This window comes from Rattus norvegicus, chromosome 1, assembly GCF_036323735.1.
Source record: "Rattus norvegicus strain BN/NHsdMcwi chromosome 1, GRCr8, whole genome shotgun sequence".
Classification (NCBI taxonomy): domain Eukaryota; kingdom Metazoa; phylum Chordata; class Mammalia; order Rodentia; family Muridae; genus Rattus; species Rattus norvegicus.
The window spans coordinates 139,602,299-139,629,489 of NC_086019.1; the positions used below are offsets into that span (position 1 = coordinate 139,602,299).

At 41.2% G+C, this 27,191-nt stretch overlaps 1 protein-coding gene across 4 annotated transcripts in view; it reads left to right on the forward strand.

Moving 5' to 3' along the window:
* Positions 1–27,191, forward strand: part of Agbl1 (AGBL carboxypeptidase 1) — a 906,807-nt gene that overhangs the window by 148,632 nt on the left and 730,984 nt on the right. For 3 of the 4 annotated variants that reach the window (XM_039101030.2, XM_008759580.4, XM_039101031.2), the window contains 10 exons: positions 105–313; positions 4,535–4,700; positions 5,627–5,691; positions 10,528–10,644; positions 11,641–12,221; positions 13,662–13,745; positions 13,978–14,064; positions 16,218–16,366; positions 17,365–17,452; positions 25,277–25,421. In XM_039101030.2, the coding sequence (XP_038956958.1) occupies positions 105–313; positions 4,535–4,700; positions 5,627–5,691; positions 10,528–10,644; positions 11,641–12,221; positions 13,662–13,745; positions 13,978–14,064; positions 16,218–16,366; positions 17,365–17,452; positions 25,277–25,421 (1,691 nt within the window). The remainder of the gene's footprint in view (positions 1–104; positions 314–4,534; positions 4,701–5,626; positions 5,692–10,527; positions 10,645–11,640; positions 12,222–13,661; positions 13,746–13,977; positions 14,065–16,217; positions 16,367–17,364; positions 17,453–25,276; positions 25,422–27,191) is intronic. The other variant, XM_063280964.1, reaches the window with a different exon arrangement.

Below are 27,191 nucleotides of genomic sequence, written 5' to 3' on the forward strand. Positions count from 1 at the left end.
ATTATTGCCATTGTAAGTTTTACGGGTGAGACATAGTGTGGCATTCTCCCACAACTGTTTCCCGAGAAGCTGTGATTGGCATGACCTTTTCCCTTTGTCTCCAGAGTCTAACAGCCGCAGGGCAGTGAACAGAGGCTATGTCAACAGCTTGCTCAGGCTGCATCAGGACTGGCACAGCCGCGATGTGACCAACACCTATGTGATGATCCGCCATGGGCTTCTGCTCTGCCTCAGACACATTGTCGCCCTCCGGTCTGGCAGGGAGGCCTTCCTGGCAGCCCAAGGCATGGAGACTCTCTTCAGCATTGCACAGGTAACCAGCATGGGGATTTCCACAGCAGGTGGATGGCTTCTGGGTGATCTTCCAAGACTTAGAAATTGTCCTGAACAGTTTTGGGGAAACAGGAAAACAACTTCAACATGGTTCTTGTTTCAATATGATGCATGTTCTGGATTCAGATCCCTATTTCCTCACTCATTCTTATTCTCATCCAATCGGCATGTGTTCATTCACTCATTCAGTCATCCTCTGTTTATTGTCCGTACACTACTAGAAATTACAAAGAGCTTAGTGACTGAGTATGGGCTCTAGAACAATAGATCCCAGCCTAAAGTTGTGGAGCTTTTAAACTAACATCTGACATGGCAAATGTTTGATTTTTTTTTTAAAGAAACATATGACCCAGCACAGTGACATATGCCTTTAAGCACAGCACTCAAGAGGCCGAGGCAGGCAGATCTCTGAGTTTGCAGACTAGCCTGATATACAGAGAGAGTTCCAGGACAGCCGAGGCTACACTGAGGAACCGTGTTTCAAACAACACCAACAACAAAAGAAATAAAAGAAACACACACATATACACCAAAACAAAGTGGAATAGCAGCATTTATATTTGTTTTGTACACTAAGTTCATGTCGTTCAGGCAAGTGTATACTGTAGTTTAATAGTTTCTTTTTCTTCTTTTGTGTGTGAGTAGTCATTGGACTAAATATTACTAGGAATCTGTGAGGAACATGGCAAATTAGACTTCTGATCGAATGGGACATACATTTTAGCAGGAGGCAGGCATTAAATAAGCAAGGCATCCAATGAGAAAGATTTTTTAGGTGGACTGTGAGACAAAGTAAGAGCGAAACCTATATTGGAGGGGGAATTTAGAGATATTAACTCCTTTCTGAGTGGGTGATTCCCAAATATAAATTGTTAGACAGTTCATCATACCAAGTTTAAGGGGAAGAATGTCCCAAGTAACAGAAATAGCAACTCCTTTGGTTGGCATTTATCTGCACCAAGTTGGGTGTGTGGTCTCAGGTTATTTGGGTTCCTACTCAAGTGACATACTCCTCAGCTACACTTGACTAGGGCTGATTTAAATACAATCCCAGATACCCATCATTTGCTCACGTTCATATGCCTCATGCTCCCTGTTATCGTCCCAGTTGCCAGTCTCTGGTGCCCATTGCTCCTCTCTAGATACCTTCCAAATTTACTCTACGCAAGTACATGCAGAGGCGATGGAGCAGCCGATGAGAGTGCTGGTCTCCACTCAGTGCGTCGCTAGACTTTTCCTATTCTTTTTAAAAATAACATTCTCCTCTAAACACTAACATGGTCCTGTGCTGCAAACCAATATCTAATTTTCTGTCTGCTCTCACCTCTGGGTTTTTCTCTGTCATTACTGAATTCAGAGCTTCTCAGTCATGAAATAGCTGCATTTTGCATTCTGCCTTTTCTGGATCAAGCCGTGCTTTCAATTTTTCCAGGCTGCCCTGTGCTCTGTAGTTGCAGGAAACCCCCAAGTCTGTTATCTCACTCAGTCCTCATGAAGTTTCTCCCTGATGGCTGGCACCAGGCACCCCTCCCCCCATTCTGGGTGGCATACTCACCCAGTCTGTCCTCTATATTATTGGCTGTTTTTTCCATTCTGTACTAAAAATATCTAAAAGGTCTGTAGAGGAAAAGGATGGTGATTTTTAGAGTTGTATATTGCAGAGAGGGACACAGTGAAAGAAATGTTACAGCAAATGAAGCCCAGGTATGTCAGGGGCTGGAAGGACATATGCAGAGCTTTAGAAGCAGTTCCTTGACTGGTCAGTAGTGTCTTTAATTCCTCTCCATAAAGCAAATAACAAAGATCCAGCCTCCAGTTGCTGTTGTAAAAGGGAGCTAAATGTGAGGGGAGGCAGAGCCTACATTTTCTAGTGAGGTTTATCCAGCCCATGCTGTAATGTCTGATTACACGAAGAAGCAGCTCGGGAAGGGTTATGGGACAATGCTGCATAAATGGGTCATGATGTGTTAAGCCTGTCACATGGAAACATGTGCAAAGTATGTGGGGGGAAAACTCCCGAGCGTTGGGTTCCACACATGCACTGATGCCCCACTTAGCTTTCAGACTTTAAAATAATATGTTCTCCTACAGGGACTCTTACCCAATTCACTTTTTAACCTAATGATGTCTTCTGACACTGCCCTCCTGCCTAAATACCTGGCCCATTTTCAAGGGACATGGTGCATATGAATCTAGGAATTTTTATTTTCTTGGAATCAAATGATCTATTTTTAAGTTAACAACCATTCTCCTCTGAATAGAAGAAGTTATCAAATATGGCGTTATTGTTAATGCTCTGGTCTTGGTTCCTATTAACAGCTCTCCATGATACCCTTTGTGAACTGTGCACAATCCACACTTTTCAGATGCAGGAGCTTGCTTTTCTCCTTCCACTCAGTTCTCTCCTGGAACAAAACCAAAAAGCAGTTGCTATCAATCACCATCAGTGGCCATGTCAATGGCCATTACAGATAAAGCTGGGCTCTCAAATGTTGGCAATTCGGACATTCTTGGTTTGAACTTAGCTCTGTCTTCCCGAAGGCTGGAGCTCAGAACGTCGTCTCCAATCTGCATCTATTTACCTTCCTTCTTCCTCATTTACACTCCATTTTCTTTATTCCCCAATACTAATAACTTTACAACAAACACTTGGGGCCATTTGACCAGGGCAAAGGGATGAAATATCTTCAACTAATTCATTTTCCACTGGGAGTGTTTCTTGCTGTGTCCTCAGAGACACTTGATTGGTACCATTTGAGCACACTAAAGGGAAAGTGGCATTCTTGATTGCATTAAGACATTTCTGTTTTGAAAGTTGCCTCACTTATATTTTACAGTCTGCCTTTTGTGTTTGCAGGGCTGGCTGGGGACTGAATGCAGGCTTTGCACATCCTAGGCAAGGGCTCTAACACTGGGCGGTATCCAGAGCCCTCATTGCTAATTCTTGTGCATGCTTCTGTGTGCACGTGTGTGTTGATAATTATGTATGTGTGTGTGCGTGCATGCCTGTATGTAAGTGTGTGTGAGTGTATGTGTGTGTGTGTGTGTGTGTGCGTGTAATCCAGAGGTTAACATCTAGTGTCTTCCTCATTTCCCTTCCACTTTATATTTGGAGAGAGGATCTCTCTCTGAACCTGGTGTCCACTGATTTGGCCATGCTGACTGGCCAGGGAGATCTCTGGGTCCTCCTAACTCTGTTTTTCCAGATCCTAGATATATTATTCTGTGCTTTCCTGGAGTATCAATGTTACAGCCTCATGCTTGCATGGCAAACACTTTACCAGTGGAACCATTTTCCCAGCTACATTTTTATTGACATTTTTCCCTCTTTACATTCATAGTATGAGGGTAGAGGTACCACAGTAGGACAGCACCATAACACAGGCTTTATGGATGATGCCCATCAGCTAACTACTATAACTCTTTGGTCTAAGAAGTTTTTGTAGCCTTTGACACTCTCAGACTGGAGGCTCATCCTGAACAAATTTCTACACCGAGTTCAGTGCACAACACATTTTCTAAGCTACTGTAGAAAACTGTGTTTTGACCAAAGAGTTACGGAGCTACATCGACTCTGTCTCAATTTAGTAAACTTGTTTGTACATTTTTCACAGTGTCTGTAAAGACAGGTGTTGTCATGTTTCATCGCCATCAAAATGTTACATCTGAAAATCCAAGTTTCTTTTGCTTTGGGTAGGTATCAAGCAGGATCTGAACAGCGGGCTTTGAGACAAGCAAGTTGACTAATTTAGCCAAATGAAACTTGCTTCGTTTATCCTTTTTACATTATATCTTTCTGTTTGGATAATAGCAAGAAGAGAAAAGCAAGACTTCCATTAATTCAGGCACTCATTCCCTAACAGAAGCAATAATTCGTGGTGACTCAGGTGTGCCTGAAGGATTGTACTCCTCTTCCCTCAGGCATCCCAGATAAGGACTTGTCTCAGGTGCATCCTCCCTTGAAATAAGTTCAGGCCTGCTTTCAGACTAAATTCATCACAATACCAACCTGAGCAGGAAAGTAGAAATAAAAATGCAGATTCTGACTAGACAACATTCTCCATTAGAATGCACCAACTACTAAACATCGTGCAGTGAGGCTGTTTACTGGCCACTTAGGCTGCGTGCATTTCATTATCTGAGATAATGTCCCAGCATGGGAGCTGCACAAAGGGTCTGTTATAATATTCTCTCTGCTCAGACTTGCCTGGAGAACAAGAACATGGAGCTTGTGATCTCTGCTGTGATTCAGATCCTCAGGCAGTGTTACCCTGTGAGTCGCCTTCCCCTGGCCACAGCCAGCAGTGCCTACACCTTCCCTGCCCCTGGGAGCACCAGCTTGGAGCTTGTACGCCATCTAACTGAAGGTAAAGTAGTAAGTGACTCAGCTTTAAGACGAGTGTTTGCATTTTACAGCATGTCAGAGAGATGGGGATTAAAGCAGAAACAGTCATTGTACAGGTCAACCGTGATCTTTTGATGAGCTCATTAGAGTCGTGTATGAAAAAGTAGATTTCTCATAAACAGGGAGATAAGCATAAGCATCAAGCTCTCTCACGTTGTCCCCAATTATTAGCTGTTGCCATGTTGCCTGGTGGGCTACCGAATGCCTGAACCATCATCTCATCCAATTAAGAAAAATAATCTTTCCCCCAACGTTGTGACCCAACCTCTTTGCTGTACTGTCTGTTGGTGGAATTAATTTGTTGTTTGGGAAAACTGAAATAAAACTTTCACTGTCTAAATCAAATTTTAGAATATCTGAAAGCATCATGATTCAACCTCCAGGAAGACCTTAAAGTCAAAGCGTCTAGTGTCTTGCAATCTCATCTTTCTTCAGGGAGCAGATTTTTTTCACAGCTGGAATTTTGTCATGTGGCATCTGAAGTTAGTAGGGAATTCTTAAATAAATTCCTCCATTTTAAAATTGGGGACTTGATCAAGGCACTATCTAAATTACAATGAATACAGAGTACATGCAGTCTGTAAACTTTGACAATTTCAGTTGCACCGATACTCCAACATAAGCGGGAGGGAAACTCCATTGTTCTTCGTATGTTACTGACCTCTAGACTCATCATGGAGCAACAGTTTAGGCATCATGGCATTCTCCTCCCATATACTCATGTGCACAGCATATACACAGATCACGGAGCATCTGAGTGTGCTGGGGTACAGTGCCCTTGCTTAATAATGGGTCCCTCATTTACAAGAAATGCAAGCCATGGTGCATGAGAGAGTGAATACCTGACAGTGAGCACCCTTATTCCTTTACCTTGTTTTTCCCATGCAGAGGATTTTGACGATGATGGTGATGAAGAGATGGACAAAGACTCAGATGTGGAAGCTGGGAAAGAAGTAGGTCAATGTGCCCTTGGTTGTACTAATATTTGTGTTGACACTACACAGAAGAAAGGACGACTGCCTTATGTGTACTGAACTTACTCCAGCGTTGTCACCACGACAGTGATGTCTAGAAATCCCAGATGCTATTGTTAATTTTCCAGATATCATTTTCATCTTGATCCATATAGTACACAGTCTCTTTATAACATTAAGTCCATTGATTATGATTCAAATATTCTATCAGAGGGAACCTGACAGATTCGTGTTTAGGGTTGGTATATTTAATACATGCATAGGAAGATATTTTAGGGATCTTTTTGCTAGATTTCGCCTGTCTTCATAAATTGATTTTCGTATTCGCTGTGCATTATGCACAGGGATGTAGCCTAGTGTATCCCCACTCATGCCTGTGTGAATCAGTCTTCCCTGCTTTGCAAAGTCTAGAGCTTTGCTTCCACAGTTCTGATGCTCTTGTTTCCTGTCCCGCAATGATCCACGAAACGTAGGTCAGCAAGCATTTCTGTTTTAAAGCAAAGTTCACATAGTAATTATCTTACACTCTGTGACCCACGTATTCTTTGTTTTGATGACTCAATTTGCCATTATGACAAAAGTCTTGCCATCTATAAAGTGCTAATGAATGAGTATGAGTCTTGGTTGAACTGAGAAACATAGTTTATTGACTGCCTTTCTTTGTGATAGGCAATTTAAACTTTTGCATTGTTTTAATATGGACTGGATTTTTTTGAGTGGGGTTTCTTGTGTATTATGGAATGCTTAACAACATCCCTGATTTTTACTCACTATTCACCCATAGCATCCATCACTTTGCCCCTCATTCATGAACCAAAAATACCTCTAGGACCTGCCAAATCATTCTTAATTGACACCCATTCTCCTGGAAAAGTGATAGTTGGTTTACAGTTATAATTCTGTCTCCATTTCTCCTGCTTTATGCAGTTTTGGATAAGTTTCTCCATTTATAGTCCCTTAATTTTGTCATCTGTAGCATAAGATCTGAATGACAGTCCTAGAAGCGAATTTCAAATTTAAAGACGATTCTGCACCAGCAAGATGGCTCAGCAGGTAAAGGCAATTGCTGCAGAGTTTAATGATCTGAGCTCAGTCCCCAGAAGCCACATGGTAGAAGGAGAGAACCGTTCTTGCCAAGCTGTACTCCCACCACTATGCACACAGACATAGATATACATATACAAATGTACACACACACACACACACACACACACACACACACACACCCCACATACACAAAATATTATATAAAAATAAAAGAAATAAGCCCCTCCTTCTCTTCTATTCTACTTCTACCCCCCCCCTTCCTTCTTTCTCATGTCTCTTCCCTTGTTCCCTTCTTTCCTTTTCTGGAACAGAAGAGGTTTTGACGTTCTTAATCTGAGCAATTTCTCACCTTGCTGATGACAGAGGCAGACATTTACGGACTATCTCTCAGCCCCATCTCTGAGCTTAGACTGCTATTGACAGTCTGATGTTCTTAGGGTTTTGTTGATAAATAGAATCATTTCTGAAGTCATCAGTAGCAAATTGGTTCTTTGCTCTGGCTTGGCCACGCAGGCCCATAGAGTATGTGCAGAATCATTTGAATAATACTGGGCTGCTGCAGTCATTCATCAATGCCACCTTCCACTCCCCTCTTGCTTACACTTTGATAACTGGATGTCTGATGCACTGTCAGTTGCCTCTTGTATCTGATGCAGGGGGACACAGCATACGACAGTGCTTGACTCCACACAGCTAGCTAGAATGGTAGGGAGCACTGATAATTTCTCTGACTCCATTCTGGAGAGGATTGTAGGGAAGGAGGGTGTAGAAACTAAATATATATAAAAATTCAGCTGGGAAAGAAGCAAAAGATAAATTAGTGAGAGCCTAGAAACTGTTCATTAAAACCTATGGCCGAGGAGATGGTGAGAACTGGGTATGAATCTGACCTTCAGAGTAATGAGGTAGCATAGGAATGAGGCTTGACTTGGGTACAGAAAGCATTGAAGAGCTGCCCATCCAGCAAGCAGCTTTTCCTTGGTGAATGCTGTAGCATTTACTGTTCATGACGTTAACTAAGAGCCAGGCCTGTTTCTTTTCTACTCACAGGGCTGACCCAGACCTTTAGCATGTAGCATTCTCATTTGAAAATTACAGATAGATGCAACCTGTGTCTGAGTAAATAAATTAAAAGAAAGTCCTATGAGAAAAAAGTCTGAGGAGTTGAATGTTCTGATTTAATTAGAAACTGTCAGAGACAACATAGGAAAAGAGGAATGGCACATGAAGAGAAGATGGTATCTCTGTGTTTTCTTCATGCATGCACTGGATTTGAGCAGACTGTGGGGAGAGGAGTTTGCACAGAATGCACTTGTGCTCTTCTTTCCCTCACTTCTTCCTTTTTGAATTTCTTTTCTTTCTTTCGGGTGATTTTTTGGTATGACCCACATACATCAGGCAAAGCTCTGGGGAATGGTTATATGATACAAAACCAAATAGGACTTGATATTTTATTGTCAGTATTCACATAAACTAAAGGGCAAATTAGCACTTTATTGTTTGAAGAAGCAAGTGTGAATCAGGGCAGTGACGGTGCCAACAAGGTCCAGTTTAAGGAGGAAGGGTCAGAATGCATTATCTGGATTAAGGGGCTATCAGTACCCTAGATAATATGAGGACACAGTAGCAGGCCTATCCCTAGATGAGCAATGCCTTATAAGATGTGATGAGGGTACTAGGAAATACATAGACTCAGCCATAGGGTCTTTGTATGTGTTTGTGTGTTTTCACATGCACACATGTGTTTGTGTGGTTTATGCATACGCACACACATGCATGCAAGTGTGCGGTTGTGTGTGCCTCTGGAGACTAGAGGAGAACGTTGGGTGCTCTGATCTATTATTCTTTGCCATATTCCGTTCAGGTGTGGTTTCTTACTGTCTGGAGCTGGGCTGGCAGACAGCAAGCCCCAGTGATTCTCTTGTCTCTGCCCCCTACAGCATGGGAGTTACAGGTATACGTGACATTGCCCAGCTTTTTACATGAATGTTAGAACCTGAACCCAGGTCCTCATACTTACACAGTATGTGTTATGAACCACTGAGTCATATCTTCAGCCTCAGATTTGTGTCTTTGTAGGACAGAAATAGTTTTCCCACGTTAATCCAACTTTGCTTTTATATAAAGAAGTCAGTCACTGATGACATATAGATGAACTAGAGCAACAGTGACCTAATAAAGCCTTATTTACAATGAAAAGCAATGGCCCACAGTTTGCTAACCCCTGCTGGAGGGCTGTATGGGTCAATGACAACATGTGGAATGAACTATGCTGCCATCTATGGCCTTCATGACACTCCTCACTCAACAAACAGCCTTATTCATTGGTAGGGACAATACTCCCAATGGCTAGCTATGTTGTGTTCTTGATGGAACCATCCAAGGCCATGCCTCAGGACAGGGAGCAGAACTGACAGTAAAAGCCTACAGAGACAAGAGTGGTGGGGATGAAGGCTGCTTGAATGGTGCCTGAAAGGGTCATGAAGCCAAACTCGGGGATTTACTTTTTGATCTGAGTTTGTAGAAAAATTATAAAGATGGACAGGATATCACATTTTCTTCTTTTCCACTGGCTTAGAAATAGAAGCATTTATTTTCCATATTTCTTTGATTTAGGCCATTAGAGACTGGTAGGTTTTTCTTATCTCTCCAAATGTCTTTCTAGAGTTTGTGGTAAGTATTTGTTCCCTATTTTAGTAAGGAAATTTGACCTATCTAGAGTATGAAAAAGCAGAGAGTTTGGACAGTGTCACCCTTGGTATATTTTTATCTGTAAGAACTCATAGTGATTGGAAAACACAAATATTTTCAGAGTAGAGTCAGCCTCACCTTGAAGCTATCATAGGATGCTGATCTAGAAGAAAAGTGTAAATACTTATATGATTTGCTCCATGAAGAGAAACTTAGGAGTGCGTGGGAACTTTTAACTCCACATAGGTACAGCAGAATTGACTGTCCCCAGAAACTGCACACATCTGCCACGCTCCTCCACTGTCTTTCCTTCCACCTCATGATCTTCCCCTTCTGCTCCATGCTCCTGGCATCATCTTTCTGCAAGAAAGTTCAACCAGATCCTTTTGCAAGGATCATTTTCTTTATATGTTGCTCCCTGTGCCTTCTATATCTCAATTCATCACAGTGACTTCCTCTGAGTGGCTTCTCAGTTCACTCAGTCCCCAACAGCTACCCATACTCCATCCAGTAGTAATGCCAACTGCCAGCACTTCCAGGCCATTTACCACTACTAGAGATTGCCGTGTTCCGTTCCCTTCACTTCTGTCTCACTTCTCTTACAAGACGATGGATCCCACTGGATCATGTACCTGTGTTTCAATATCAAAAAGTCTTTGAATATCTATAAAAACACTTGCTCATGGAACATGCTCATTAAATGTTTGTGCAGGTGAAACACCCAAACAGTAAAGGTAGCCAGGCAAAAGGGGTGATAACAGCAATGATGTTATTTATGAACAAGACAAGGAATTTCTCTTACAGCATGTTTTATTGTTTACATAGTCTAGTGTATATTTGTTTCTGATGAGGGCTAACAAATATTGGCATCCATGCTTTAAGAAAAGCTTTATATATTTTTTATTTACATTTAGAAATATAACCTAGTATATTAAGATCTTTTCTGGCTGGGCTAGCATTATATTCCAAAGATAAGGAACTAATGACCTCACCTGGTAAAGAATCAGAAACGCATCTTTTCTTGATACCCTGCAGGGTGGATTTCTTGACTGTGATCCATTCCTTTTTCTGCTGTAGGATGATGACTTGGAAACTGATATGAGCAAGCTGAGTTCTAAGCCTGGTCTTGACTTACCTGAGGAGGAACTTGCACAGTATGATGCGAGGTGTCCTGAGCTCTCCTGTAGCTTTGAGGTAAGCTACTCCTTGGTAACACATAGTGTGATCTTTGCAGAACCTGGGAAACCAAACAGAGGTGACCAGAGGAATTACATTGTTTACCATTATTCCTAGATGTTTCTGAGATAAAAACAGAAGAGAAAAGATTAGGGAGACCAAAATGATCTCAAGAACCATGAGGTCTGATACTCTACACCAAGGATAGAATCAGAATGAAATTACACATCTGTGGCCTGCTGGGTGGGCATGGAGCCCTGGCTCCTCACCAAGGACCAAATGAAAATTCTGGATGATTTAGGCGATATTTTTTTTGTTGCCAATTTGGGAAGGTCATCACTATAGATGGATTCTTAAAGGTCACCATCCAGAATCCAGGCTTCTGCATTAGTAAAGGCAAAATGAACGCCTTAGATCTGGTGATGCTAGCCCAGTATGCTGCTGGTGCTAATACTGAGACTCAGACCTGCCCTTTGATCTCTGTTATTCTCTTACTGCTTTTTAACAAATTATGAGCCCAGCCATATCAAAGGGCACTGAGAGGCACAAGTAGAGAGGCGTCGATATATCCTATTTCACTCTAGAAAGCAGAAGAGGATCAGTGGTCAAATTTTTAGGGAAGAAAATTTCAGTTCAGTGTATAGACTAAAATAAAATTGTCTTCAAATCAAAAGCACTTTGAAAAGCCTTCTCTTTACATATCACTGAGGCCCCTATAAATGAAGTTGTTCAGTCAGACTGTAATTGAATAGGAGGTTGCAAAAACACTTACACACTGTATAGTATTACTCTAGACTTATCCAAAGCCTCTTTTGAGAGTGATTTTTTGTGGGATTCTGGCATTTGTTTACTCTGAAGACTTAGTTTATTTTCATTGGTTGCCTCTTTGAAAAAGCTCCTAAATCACAAGGGTCACGCTTAGCTTTGATTCCAGATAGCTAGCATAGGAATAGAACTGAATTCTCTATCTGGAAGGAAATATTAACACATACATTTTCTATTTTGGATTTGAAGGAACTAGAACCCAAATGTGGAGATAATTTGAACTTCAGAGACACTCTGCATGCCAATCACCACCACATTCCAAGTGCTGCCTCTCTAAGACAACACTGTTGCAACAGAGAGCATCGCTCCTGGAGACAAGAAGGAGAAGACACAGTCCACACTTCCATTCTGCACATGGCGAAGCCAGGGAAGTCCAGCGTACGGTCATCCTCAAAACAAAGATCTGCAACAAATGTGAACCAAAGCATACAACAAAATGGTTTGGGGATCGGTTCTTCTGGACGTGGTACCCTGGACATTCAGACTCCCTTAGAACAGGCTGCTTGGGACATAGAAGCAATTTCTTGCCCAAGGATAACTGCCTCATTTTCCAACTCTACCAAGCCAGAAGAAAGCCATGAAGCAGCAGAGAAGCTTCTCCACAAACATCCCAAGCACATACCTTTCCATGATCCTCATCTTTATATGGCCAATGTGATGCGAACAAGATCTGCTGTGGGATTCAAGACGATGGCATTTCCTGATTTCTGGGGGCACTGTCCCCCTCCCACTGCTCAACCCCTGTTGGATCGCAAATTGGGAGTTCAGAGGTGAGGGTTTTACTGACATGAAAGTTATAGATTTTCTCTTCTAAATACATTTAAAAATATAGTGGTATATACAGATTATATGCTGTTTGTAGGAAAGTGAGAACTAACCTAGAGTACCTTAAATACTCTTAGGGACATATATCTTGCCTCTACATTGGAGATTTTATAAACCAAGTATGAGATAGTGTGGTAGCCATGTAATTCTGGGCAAAGAATTCCTTGGATGGTTCTAATATAAACCCTGGAATCATATCTATGGCAAACTATCACAACATGGGGCATCATCTAGTGTCTCTACATTCTGAACCCTTCCCTAAAAGAAATCTTTTCAGAAAAATAAGAAGGCAATTATGTGAGATCTCTTTTGTTTTTACTACAAATTGGTGTTTAGTTTCTTGTTGATAAAGAAAAGTATTGTGCTTTTATTTCATAGCCCTAGTATTTAGATAGTAATTTTGCTATATGACACAAGGATGGGATGGAAAAACATCTCCCATATTCTCTAGGACAGAAATCCTAAGTGATAGATTATTCCCACATTTCAAGAAAGACTGCATTGTCCTTAGATCAGGACAGTGAAATTAAAGTGAAATCTGATAAAAGATATTTCTCCTGAGGATTGCTACACACATCTTAGGCCAGTAGAGTCAAACATGCAGAGCAGAATGTTTCTTTAGTTTAAATTTCCTGTCTTCAGCAAATTTTTCTTTGGATATTAGTTTGTTTTTACTTTGGATTCTTCTATGATCTTATCTCCACATGACTGCTATGCTTAGGACACTCACACAACCTCATGGGTGACCTGCCCCTATCTTACTCTATCTACCACCTCGTCCTTCTCAGTCTAGACTTTGGGTCATCTCAGCTTCACCATTCTCTTACCCAATGCCAGCAAAATTCACTGGAAATGTGAAAAGGGATTATAAATTCCTCTTAAATGTTCTTCCTTTCTCTTATTTAAATCTCACACTTTTTTTTCTCACTCAGAAGACTGACCTCAGCCTTCTACAATAGGTAAAGTCCAAGGAACACAAATGTACAGAATAAATACAAAATAGAAAGCCTTGCTGGAGCCATCCAAGCTGAAAAGTTACATATAGTCAATAGTGGCAATTTCTCCCCCAACGCTCTCTCAGCGCATAGGAATTTTTTATTTATACAGACAGAAAAGTCACAGTATTCTAGTCCAGATTCTCTTGAGAACTGTCTTCAAGCTATGAATACCCTAAAGAACACCTATCACTTCCCCTTCCGTTTCTACTGCTCATGTATTTTTATGCCTTAATAATGAGAAAAAAAGCGGGCCAGTGCTGTTTGCACCCCTTGAATGTCAGATGGAGACGCTGATAAGTGCCTATATTCTGTGTTTCTCGAAGGATTTCCGAGCTGAGGTAAAAAGCAGGCACCAACACTTAGACTGTTTCCAATTTTCTTTACAAGGATCAAGATACTTGAGGATGTCCGGAGGCTCCTCCAGCCAAGTGATGTTATAAACAAGGTTGTCTTCAGTTTAGATGAGCCCTGGTAAGTGGTCTTGAACATCCATGGAATGGAAAGCAAGGAGAAGTCTGTGAGCTATGCTGGTATGTTAATAGGAATTAACACATGTTAATTAGGAATCCACTTCTGCTTCTAAACCCAGCATGGGGACTATTCTGTTTCAAATACTGTAAGAGATATCTTACCCTTTAGGGATGTAAATCCCTGTCCAATCACAGCCATATGATATGTCCACACATTCTCTTTTTTCTTGTAGGCCTTTGCAAGGCAGCATTTCCGATTGCTTAAGGTTCCACTCCAAGTTTGAATCAGGCAATCTTCGTAAAGCCATCCAAGTGCGTGAGTAAGTAAGAACAGCTACGGTAGTGGCTCCTGGCAGCACAGAAGAGGTGCTGGCCATTTCTTCCCGTTACCTGTTCCCTGACCTCAGATTGGTAGCTCAAAACCAAAATTTCTCAAGAGTATCTTTACTGAGAAAATTGGCAAATCTTACCTACCAATAAAAGTTTTCCTCTCTGAGACATTTGTCAAAAGACAATGAGGGAACCTATTGACTGATGCCTTAGCAAGGTGAACTGTTTTAATAAACAGTTTAATATATAATGATATATTAATATTTAATATATTTATTAATATATTTAATATATCCATAAATATATGTTATTTCTATATTCCTTACTTCCACATTTCAGTTTAGGGGACTTTTCTTGGCATATGTATGCTTCCATTATTCCAAGGCTGGGCCTGTACACATAGAAGGGTACACAGCAGTCCCTATTCCTTCTCCTCCCCGTAACTATTTATTCCACCGTTCTGTATTTAGGAGGCAACAATTTTGGATCTCCATCTTTCATTCCGGGGACCATCTATGTATGCCCAGCCAAAGCTACCAATGTGCTTTCATTAATAGAAAATGACTCCACTGGCAAGGACAGACTAGGGATGCACAAAACTAAAATGAAGGAGATCCCTTTCCAGTTGCAGTGAAGCAATAATTTTTCATAGTCTCTTGATGTAACACAAATTTACCATGGAGGAGTGGGCTGGACTTGCTAGCTACCTAACCCTTCTATGGCTGTCTTCTGAGAAATCAAGTGGTCAGTGACGGTAAATGGTATAGTAGTCACACATGTTGGAATGAAACAACCAGGGCCGCCTTCACCTCCTTCTAGGTGGCCCAGGCATGGCCTATCTTGCTTCAGGTCTTTCTTGTCTCACCTGCAAAATGAGGAGAGCAGCAACGCCGACTTTGTAGTTGTTTTATCAGACTTAATTCATATTCGTAAAACTCTATGAGTAGTGCCCAGCACATGGCAAGCACTCAGTGGACATACTTTTATCTAGGGATTCATGCCTACCATGGTGAGCTTAGAACTTGGTGTAGCTGTAATTTAACATGTTATTTTTGATGGTAATTTATTTTGTGTGTATGGGGGAATAGTTATATATGATTTTTTTGTTTTCTTTTTGTACATGAACTACTTCAACAAAGCCTGGCACATGAGACAGAGAAAAGTTGAGCTACTTGGATTAAAGAAAGAAAGGACAAATATGCCACACACAGCTCCTTTCCACTCTACTTTTCCACATCAGCTCAGCTTCTGCTTCGACCTATGACTTCTGTTTGTTTTTTTTTTCTTTTCTCATAGCAACAATGAATGAAGGTTGTTAGAAAAAATAATGGAGATTTAAATATGGGAGGAAAAATATCATATATATGTATATATATTTATATATCCCCTTTAATGATCTTTTAATGACCACTTTCTGAGTGAGCACTGTGGGGACAGTGATGATACAGGTCATAGAATTGCTTGAATGCCCAGTTTATCCATCCAGTGGAGTATGCTTCATTGCATTACCATTGGCATAGTCTTGCCAGCCACAGGGTGAGAGGCAGGAGTCTAGCAATGAGCTCTGCTCTACTCTTATATTTTGTATCAAGTTCCATCCTTTCATAATTATCCTTAAGCAATGTTATGCTGGCTTGGTTTTTGCCAACTTGACACAAACTGGAGTTATCTGAAAGGAAGAAATCTCAGTTGAGAGAATGCCTTTATAAATTTTAGCAATAGGACATTTTCTTAATTAGTGATTGGTGGGGGAGGGCATAGTCATTGTTGGTGGTGTCATTCTTGGGCAAGTGGTCCTGGGTTCTATAAAAAGCCAGGCTGAGAAAGTCAGGATGAACAAAGTCAGTAAGCAGTACCCCTCAATGCTCTCTGCATCAGCTCTCACCTCCAGGTATCCACCCTGTTTGAGTTCTGGTCCTGACTTCCTTCAGTGATGAACTACAATGTGAAAATGTAAGACAAATAAACCCTTTCCTCCTGAACTTGTATTGGTCATGGTGTTTCATTGCAGCAATAGAAATCTTAACTAAGATATCTATCTTCTACTGGGCTCAGGGATTGGAGTGTGTACATGAAATACGACAAAAACATCACTTCCTTGGGAAGAGCAACTTCATCCACTATCTCATTTCTGACTCTGCAGGTTTGAGTATGACTTGTTGGTCAATGCTGATGTGAATAGCTCCCAGCATCAGCAGTGGTTCTACTTCAAGGTGAGCGGCATGAGGGCCGCGGTCCCTTATCGCTTCAACATCATCAATTGTGAGAAACCCAACAGCCAGTTCAACTATGGTATGAGCTCTTTGGGATCAGGGGATTTCTGTCTGTATCATGAATAGGTCACTTCCTGCTTGTTTGTGTTATTATCAGAAGTATCTCTGAAGGTTGAGGATGGCCTAACGTGCTTTGCTTGCCAGTGTGGCAAGAAAATGGCCAATTGAGGGCATAGTGCAAGGAAGGGTGGTGAGGGATTCTCACGCTGCCACAGAATATGAAGAGTGCACACAATAGCGCAGTACATTCTGAGGTACAGTACACTTTGAACTTTGGAGTTTGGAAGGTGATTGTATCTGCTTTCCATCTTCCTAATATCACAGGAGTAAATAAATATACTGGCCTTCTTGCTGCAAGACAGGAGAGCCACAAAATCTACCTGGCACTGCTTTATGTACTCAGAAAACTCTGGAAACTACTTAAGTAAATCACCATGATGTACTTGGGATAGCTCAATTACTAATCTATTTGGTGGTTTTGAATGGAGAATAACTATGGGCACTACCTTTATTTCATACTACTTCAGGCTCTGCCTGTATTCCATACTGCCTAGAACAGACACTCATGCCTCTAGAAAAACAAAATGTGAACTTTAACTCTTTCATTCATTTTTCAAAAAAAATGAGGATTCAAGTGTATGTTGTGTTCTCTGTGGGGGTTTTATGGGAAAATGGATGTTGTTCTCATTCAAAAGCCATTTTCCTTGCATTACTTGGCCTACGGCACCTTCCTCTGTAAAATAGCAACTTTAATATCTGTGGTGGCATTGCTTCTCTTCTTTAGTTAAACCTCCCTTTGCGTCCTCCTCAGAAAGACATCGGCGGTTACATTTAAGACCCATATATCTAAGCTTAATTACATTTGCAGTCTCTTTGACAATATATAGTGAACGCTCACACAGTGCAGCCTTGAGGGATCAAGAACTGGGGTTATCTTTAGGGGTCCGGCTTACTGCTATATTCTTCATTTGGCTCTCTGTCTTTTCTTGTGCACTAAACCTTGCTTTTATTCCACAGGGATGCAGCCGACCCTGTATTCTGTGAAAGAGGCTCTTCTTGGCCGACATGCCTGGATACGGACAGGCTCTGAAATTTGTTACTACAAGTATGTTAGAATGCACTTGGCTTTGTTTGATCTGTGTAGACATTTACCCTCTATTTTTATTTTTTCTGTTTTCTCATAAATATCCACAACCTGCTTGTTTGCCACCCTCGTCGTCAGTGTTTGTCCTGAGGCATTCTAGGTTAAACGGAACTTGCTTTAGTCCCTGGAATATCACTGGAAGTATTGCAATATGATTAGTTTCACACACCGCTGTGAAAACTTGGGAACTTTTCTTTTTTGACCAAGTCTTAGAAGTTGTATAGGCTGAAACTGTGGTTAGTGCTTCAAACCTTAGTTCTTCACCTGGACCCAGTGAAGGAAGTCTAACGTTCTGTGTCCTGTTCCTATGCACATGAACTTTGCTTTGCAAGGTCACAGAGGCATGACTATATGACAGATGTACATACGGAAGCCTTCTTCCAGGGCAAGATAGTTTTGTGTACAAAAGAGGGAAGGAGTGCATTATTCATGTTTGTTCTTCAATCGGTAGACAGTTTCATCAATTTACTCTGAGAAAAAGTGATGAAAACTTAAAATGTCTTTATTCTTAATGAAATAAATGGGTTGATCTACATGCATGTGCACATTCTTCTCATATGGAAATTAAAATTTAAGTACGTAAACAAGGGCTAAAGAATGTTAGGATCATGTTTTATATGATGTCTTGCTAGTTCATAGCTAGATCTTATAAAAATCAACAGACTCCTACTTTGTTTTCCTCTGCTGAAGTAAGATCCATGTTTCTAAGATTATAACATGCTCTAACATGCTACTAGCAGATAATCTAGGATTTGGAATGGTTATCGCAGACTCAGAGAAGGAAGGTATACACTTAATGTCTCTCTGCTTTGAGGCTCTGGGGATGGTATTGACAGGAAAGGTCAGGGGTCCTGTTGTTCTGTTTGGATAAAAGCAGAAATCACCATAGAGATAAGAGCAGCTCACAAAGCACAGAGCAGAGCTGATTAACACTGTTCAGTAAGGCATGTGGCAGCTTCAGTCCTTGATGTATCGAGATATGAATCCGAGTAGCATTTTCATATATTCTTTAGAAGAATAACAAAACCTTACAACTTTGTTGGATTTCCGTTCACCTAAATGGCAATTACTTCCTGGCCCACTTATCTTAGGACCCCTAGGACTCTTTCTGGTACACCGAAATGTAGGCTAAACATCACCGCAGGGTTGACGAGTTCACAATTACAAGAGACATATGAAATCCAGTTTTTATTGTGTCAGGAATATATTTTAATTGCCTTTGAAGAGAGTGTCAATATATGTACAAGACTTAACGTAAAACTTGCTTGGGTCTGGAGCGTGAGGTTTGCACAAAGTGTAAGGTCTTGCATTATTAAATCAGCAAAGTCAAGCTTACGAGTGGGATACTCTTCTTGAAACTGGGGAGTAAGAATGAGGTTCCAGGGGACCCAGGTATCTCCTCAGAGGAGAAAGATGAAGACACACATCCAAAAGCACTGCCCTGGCCTAAGGGAAGCCACTGTTAATGGCTTTTAGATTCATTAACAAGACAATTGTTATGTGAATTAAGAAGTAACAGAGGGGTAAGATGCAAACCATGCATGTATAATGTAATTCATTTTTCATATCCCAGCCGTGAATGTAGCAGAGATGAATGGATAAGGCTGCCACATTGTGATGCAGTTTGTTTTACAATTATTCACGTTGTGTTAACACATTGCCAAGAACATGATGTAACAACAGGACAGATATGTGTACTCTCTGCTCACCCACAGATTACAACACCCCTGTCTATTATGGAGTACTTCACTGTGCAATGTCTTTTACCCCCTTTCCCATCACAACCTGTGATTGGATCTGCTGTAAAGGATTTCTTCCTTTCACCCCTGCCTTTCTTCTCTCTAGAGTATTAGTCAGGGGGAGCCTTACCCCCTTGTTTCCTACTCTTCTCCATGTTAGTACAAACTGAGATATTCTTGCAGAGTTATCCTTGCGGTATTAAATTCCCAGAGTTATTGTCAGGATGCTCAATGAAAGGAGAAGTAAGAATGTGGTAGTTAGTACAAACGTGAGAGAAAAGGAACTCCTGGAGAGAATGGGGTCTCCTATAGTTCTGAGTCCTTAAGTACTTTGTCAGAGGCTAATAGAAAAGTCAGAGGGAGGGGTAAGTCATTCCTGCTCCACCCCCTGCAAACCCTGATTTGCTGAAGCTATGATTGTGAGCTTCGTGTCATGAGACAGCTGATATAGAATTTAGTGTGATTTTTATAATCTTTTCCCGGAATAAAACAGGAAAAAGGGTTTGATTTCACTGGCCTCAAATCAAGCTTGTTTTGTAATTATGCATTATATATGGTTGACATGTACTGCAGAAACCAGTCAGATCAATCCCCAGCTTAAAGATTAGATATTTTAATTTTTTTATTACCTAGGTACATAATGTGTTCAAGGGGAAGCTTTCAATACTGTCTCCATGTGCACTATTCAGTCCTTTCCCCAGGCTACAAACTATTCCCTCTATTCTGGAGACTGAGGAACAAAACGTGGAGCTCATTTTTTTCTGTGCCCGTCATAAAGTAAGCAAGGACACATTGCTTTGTTTTATTTACTTTCCTGGGGCCCCCACATCTCCTTCTGACTTGCAGCTTCACACCTTCCCCAACCCTCTCCCAGCTCTGGTCTAAAGCAATCTCCATGTTGAAGGGCAGAGGGAGGGAAGCTGCAGGTGCTGAGTGGCCATGTAATACACTGCAGCTGCTCTCTTCTGACATTTATCTCTGCTCACGAGAGGAGATGGAACAGCTCATTCATGAAGATGAATGCCATACAAGAGCGCTGCCATCATCCATCCTTCCGAGGAATCTCAGGAGAGAGATTTGGCGCTATATAGGATATTAGGGATGCTGCAGGCACGGGGAAGCCCGGCGATCGACTGCTGTGCCTTATTAGATTACATTAAGGAAAATGATGTACCCTCGTTAAAAAGCCATCGTCAGTGTGAGATGACCTAATTCACACGTGGCTTTAGGGTTGGCTAATGTAGAGAACATGCAGAGAACAACAGTAACGACATGCAACTTCCGGGAATATCTCTGAGCACCAGTGGAGGTGGATGCAATTTGTAACTGCCTCGTGTACTTTGCTTCCTGCCCCATTGAAGGCTTTATGGTTACAAAAGTGTGAATCTGTTTGAAGATGAATGGTTTAGGGAAAGGTAAGCTTTTAACTGTGGGGCTCTGGGTCTGTGTGGCTCAGGTCATCTTTGTCCCAAGATGACCCATCTAGGGTTTCCAGCTGAACTGAGAGCGTACTGGTGGCCAGGTTTCTTCTTCTTTGGTTTTTTTTTTTTTTTTGTTTCCACCCAGAAGAGATGTTTCAAAGAGAAAATTGTCCTTGTGAGTAAATTTCTACCATCCCTTCACCACAAAGACATCTGACAAATTACTCCGACTTTCCTCAATCTTAGTTTCTTGGTCTATAAAATAAGGATCAAAGTGGCATCTACCTCCACAGAGCAGCTCTGAAGATTAAAGGATATGTGATAAAACACACAGTACAACAAAGACTTTGACTATTGTAGGTATTCAATTCATATCAGTACTTGCTAGTAATAATTATTAGAGCCATATTAAATCAATTGAGTATCGGCGGTGGTCATAGTATATAGCTTACCTTTACTAGTAGTTCTCACCTGGACTGTTTTATATTCCTTCTTCGTTTTAGATTCTAATTTTGTAGCAGTCCTGGTATATATAAAGCTCAGATTCTTACTTGCTGAACTGAACAAAGCTTTTCATGTCACCATGTCCATTTCTAAGAGGGAAGTGGTACAGTGTTAGCAATGTCAGTTTCAGAGCTAAGTCCCCACTCAATACTGCTCCTGGGGAATTGTTCAAGTACTTCCCAACAGTGAGCCCCAGGGTTTCCACCTATAGAATGTGTAAATAGTATTTTCCCTGGAAGGGTACTATTAAGATGGTCACAAATAGATGAGGCAGCTTAATGATTAGATCCATTTAGTCTGTAAACGCCAACTGAACAGTGGCCAACGTCTAGGAGGGACACACAAATGCCAAGCTCAGCAACACACAAAGGAGTATACTTGATCCTTGTGATAGGTATGAGCGGTGAAGAAGATGCAAATGTTAAAGTGCTATGTACAATATTGTAGAATGGTTCTTGGAAGGGCAAACATTTAAGCTGAGAGAGGGAACAGGGTAACTGAAGGTGATCACAAAGGTTTTCTATGTTCTTCTGATGTAGAAAGGAAGCAGCTAGTGTACGAAGGATGAATGTTACTGCTCTGATGATGTCCCTCAGCTCGTTCACACTGCAATTGAGAAAACAAAGACAACTAATGGGTTAATTGTATTCTGCCTTAAACACATCGAATCAGAAAGCCATATTTCACCTTTGAGACTTACTAGTCATACATCAAAGTCCTCTGAGAAATGTTGTCTATGGGCATTGCCACCTCCTCTATAGTGTGTTTACCATACAACTATCCAGCGATGAAGTCTGACATTTGTTTTAGAGTCCTCCAGTATTTAGATCCATCACTAGAGGTTCCAAAACAATTTCTACTGGCAAATTTCACTCTCTACAAGCTGATGTTTAGTTTCCAATTTCCTTAACTCCTAGTAGGGCACAATCACCTTGGGGAAGGCCAGCTTCCATGGAGGGAGATGACACCTTCGGCTATGAGGTGTATTATGAGAGATGTATATCTTTGCTAGAGAGAGAGAGAGAGAGAGAGAGAGAGAGAGAGAGAGAGAGAGAGAGAGAAAGAGTTTTATACACACATGTGTGAGAAGATTTCACACACAACCAAAACTACCATATGGATTCATTCTCCTGTATCACAGGGACCATGGAATCTTAAAATTAGGGCCCCATGCTATTTATCTTCCCATTCCCCAATAACTGATCTTTCTTGGAGCCCAGGATGGTTTCCGTGGGAAGAACATAAGGACAAATACAGAGGTTTCTTTCTTGCTTTCTGTAGCAAAGTAGAGCAAGGCCGAGTTTGTGATGGGAAAGTGTCCTTGTTATATGACTTCAATGCACAGTGGGAAACCTACAGAGTATCAATATTTATTGATAAATGAAACTACTACTCTCCAGACTTCATGGGCAAACCTATAAAAAAGCAAGGCTATTACCAAATAAGACCACTACAACTGGTTCTTATGGAAGCTTATTATTTTTCAAGTCAAGATGCTGATCCTGTCTCCACAGTTCATAGATGAAGAATCTGGTGACAGTGGGCATTTTGGTGTTTCTACTTGTCTTCACCTTCATAAATGTGTGTGTACATGTGTATTGTTTATAGATTGGACACTCTTTCATACTTGAATGCAATGTCCCTGGCTCATTTCCCTTTGTTAGGAGCTGGAACTGACCAGTACCTGTTTCCTATTCAGCTGGGTATAAAGAAAATGTGCTTTTTCATTGGAGCCTTTGCAAGTGTAATCAGAAAGCAAATAAAGACAGAACACATGTGCCTCCCATGCCTTCTGGGCGGCCATCTGCTCTTTGCACACTTTCTAATAACCAGAGTCTTAGCTTTGAGATACTTAAAACTTGGTGGAAATCTGGAAAATATAGATACAGTTATGAGGACCCAGATAAGAGAAAAGGACCAGATATAGATCTCTCCTGAGAGACACATCCAGAGCATGTCCAACACAGAGGTCAATGCTAGCAGCAAACCTTCAAACTGAGAATGGGGAATTAGCAGAAGTATTAAAAGAGGTGAAGGAGCTTGCAACCTCATAAAACAACAATGCCAACCAACCAGAGCGTCCAGGAACTAAACCACTACCGAAAGACTATACATGGACTGACCCAGAGCTCCAACTGCATATGTAGCAGAGAATAGCCTTGTTGGGGCACCAGTGGAAGGGAAAGCCCTTGGTCCTGCTAAGGTTGGACCCCAAAGCAAGGGAATATGGGGGGCAATAAGGGGGAGGTATAAGGGGAATATCCGTACGGGGAGAGGGAAGGGAGGGGAGGGAATTGGGGCTTATAGACAGGAAACCGGGAAGGGGAATAATGTTTGAAATGTAAGTAAAGTAATATAGCTAATAAACAATTAAAAAAAAAGAGCATGGGGAAGATACTCTTTTGAAGCCATTTCTACAAGCACATGGGAAATAGATTCTATTAGTGTGATTCAAAAGCCGTGTGGGACAGTTGCTTTGGCCTGGTGCTGTGATGGGGTGTCCTCTTCCCCCACCAAGAGTGAATGGCTCTAGGTTGTGATGTGAACAAAAGCTGAAGCAAGCAAAGTGATTGGGCTGTAGTAGTTGGATGTACTGACAGCCTCTCGTACACCTACCCCTAGTTTTATAAACATTGAAACGTTACAAGGAACACAGGCAATATGATGGCATGCTATTAGTTCCTGCCTTTTTTGGTTACTGGTGGTAAGGGGAGCAAGAAACTAAAAGAAGAAAAGAATATCCAATTTTTATGTTTTGCAAGAATATATAAATAATAATCTATTTCTTCCTTCTCTTTTCCTTCTCTCTGACTCAAACTCCCAAACCTTATAATGATCCAGCAAACTAATGTCATGCCAAGGGTAGAATTGCCTCTGGTGTTATGTGTATTTTCCATTATCATGCAGCCTGGATGATAACATTTCTCAGGAAAGCCTGCACAGCTGTCTCAACATCAACAGGCAAAATGAGAGTGTAACTGGCAGTGTGTACGGAAAATGTTGTATGGAATGTACTTCTGGGTGCAATCTACTTTGATACTGTTCTCTGAAGTATCAGAATTGGTCCTTCATCTTTGACAAAGGAAAATGTGTACTCTCCAGCTTTAGGAAGCAAAGTCACCTTTGGGATGCCAAAGTCATTCCTTTGGAAAGAACTTATTGCTCAGTAAAAGAACAGTCATTTCAGCTAGAGAAATCTGGGTTCAAATCCTGTATCCAGAATTTCCTTGCCTTATGGTCAACTAGTTTGTCTAAGCTTCCATTGTTTTATTCACAGGATGAGTTATTACAGCAGTGACAAAAGAGGACATATGTGAATCTTGAGATGCAATTTAGTGCTTAGTAGCGATAGCTAATAAATCCATTTGTCAGAAGCAAAGGGTATGAGCTGCATGTAGATATCTATAGATCAGCACTGTAGTCTACCTTCATTAGAGAGGCTTCTTACAGCAGGAGGCAGTTAATACAGAGACTCAGAAGTAATCAAAGTGCCAAGACTAAACTGTGGTGTGTTCAGTCCTGAATGTGATATCAATATCATCCCCTCCAAAACATAAGACACAACACACAAGGGGTGGGGGGGTCAGGAAGAACATCAGAGGTAGAGGGTGGGTGATGTGCAGCAAAAATACAGTTTCTGGACAGAACATATCAAAATACAACAAAGTAAAGGGGATCAGCTGTGGATTATATGGTTGTGTACAAGACAAGGATTGGAGAGCAAAATTTGAATGTATGTCTCCAATAGGACTGTAGGAAACAGAATTGGCTTACATCATCCTCTGTTTAGCAGTCCGGTGGTTAGGTAGTGCTCATCCGTGGTTGCAGCTGCAGCAAGGGAAGTCTCAGTATGTATACCGCAAAAGGGCGATGCTAGGTTAAGCTTAGGGTCAAGCTTATGTGTGGATGAACTGGTACAGGAGCTGGCAGTGAATTCACTGTTTCTTCAATTTCTAAGTTTTACCCACAAAAGTGTTTTTGATCATTGGGTTATGGTTCTCTTGCCAATAACACATGAGGGTTCTGACATTTAGAACTCTGGGGCCTCCCCACTCCCTCTCTGGCAGCCTCACCTCTTCCTCATCTTCATCCCTTCTCATCCTGTCCTTTTCTTTTTTTAGAAATCACTACCGTCAGAATGCAGCCGCCATGGATGGAGCATCCGGGAAGCGCTATTACACCCTCACCTTTGCTGTCACCTTCCCACACAATGAGGATGCCTGCTATCTGGCCTATCACTATCCCTATACCTACTCCACCCTCATGGTAATGTCCTGTAGCATTGTTATCCAAGCAAGAGAGCAAGGATGAGAGGTTTTTCTGGGAACATTCCACAGAACCCAGAATGTGGTGATCAGGGTTAGGAGAGCTTCCATTTTCCTAAGACAGTGGGGTATGTTATCACTGACTTGGCTGGTATTCTACATCCTTCCCTGGAAGGTTGCCACTGGCTGTGGCAAGTGCTGTTCTAAAGGCCCAAGTTGTCTACTAGTTGAGAGTGGGAGCTGGCGTTTTGTTTTATGGCCTCTGTCTTTATTAAGCCTGCAAGTATAGGATGAAGTTGTTAGATAGGCAATGAATTAGGGTCAATGGCTGCAAGTAGGCAGAGATGCAGAAAAAAAGATTCCTTATGAGAATAAAGAGGTAGAAGGCAGGAGAGAGATCTTGAGTCTGGGAGTCTGAGTAAGTCTGTGAGTGAGCATACAGGTCAGCTTCTCCAGTGGTTCCTGTGTCTGTGTTTGAGCAAATAGTAGAAGAAAACAATGAGTCCTGTGGCCATTATAATGTATGTAAAAGGTTCAGCATAAAGCAGCAAGATTCACAGTTATTCCTGTGTTTGAAGTCTCTACAAAATTATTGATGGGACAGCTTTGAGGAAAGTTATGCCTGGAACATACAGTTTCCTATCATTTCCAAAAGTTAGCAAACCATCACTTTCCTGTAGCTATTTCATGACTATCCTGTGGAATAATGAGCTACAATATCTTCTACAACATGCTTTATCCTCTGTGTTAATACTAAATGTTACTGCCATATTCATAACATTATGTATATGCCTGCACTACAGCATTTAGCTTGAAGGTTGAACCATTTTCATTTTAAGACTGTGATAAAGAATAGGAGAAAATAACAACCGTTCAAAGGGAATTCTTCGTATAAATAAAAATCTCTTGGAGCAGGCCCACTTAAACCACTTGGCTAAGCCCTTCATAAAAATGCTGCTGTCCCTTTTTTTCCATATGTTGTCTTGCCTACAGAGATATTTTTACTGTTTTCCAGATTGCAGAAGAAACACAACTAGTATTATTTGTGTATCACCCTTAGAGAACACATGAAGTTAATCTAGGCATGCACATCTCGAAATATGCTGAAACAAGCCGTGCCTGTTGTATGACATGCTTGCTGCCTTTGGGGACACACAACAGGCAGGATTCATGAGTGTCTTCCCCTGTACTTATGATCTTGACAGTGAAGCACTGCATTAGGAAAGGAGGCACACTTTTGCATACATGTTGGCTTTTGTTCCATTGGAGGAAGAAACATGGGTGTAGGGTATTTACACACACACATTTGTTAGACTACATTGGACCCTGAGGAGATTCTTGGTAGAAATGAACAATAAGCATTCAAAGGAGTCCAGGAGCTTGTCTTATTCACCTGTAACATTTATAGATGCATAAACTGAGACTGAGAAGTCTCATATCTGACTAGTGGCAAAGTGGGGAACAGGGCACTGGTCTTTTATGTTAATCCCTGTGGCCTTTCTAGTCCACTCTAGAAGTATAGAATGAGTTCAGTGAAATTCTATGCTCTGGAATCAGGTTTGTGTTCTTGCTTGTTATTATGTGCTGTAGCCACTAAACTTTCAGCTTGCTAAATTTTGTAAGTATATATAGTCATTGGGTTCTGTGAGGAGATAGATAATATAGCTGGCAGAGTTTAAATAACTGACTCAAGGATTTATCTGAAATCCTGAGTGTTGTGGATGTGGTTCAACTGAATACTAATAGTTTTTATCAAATATGGTCCAGCTCT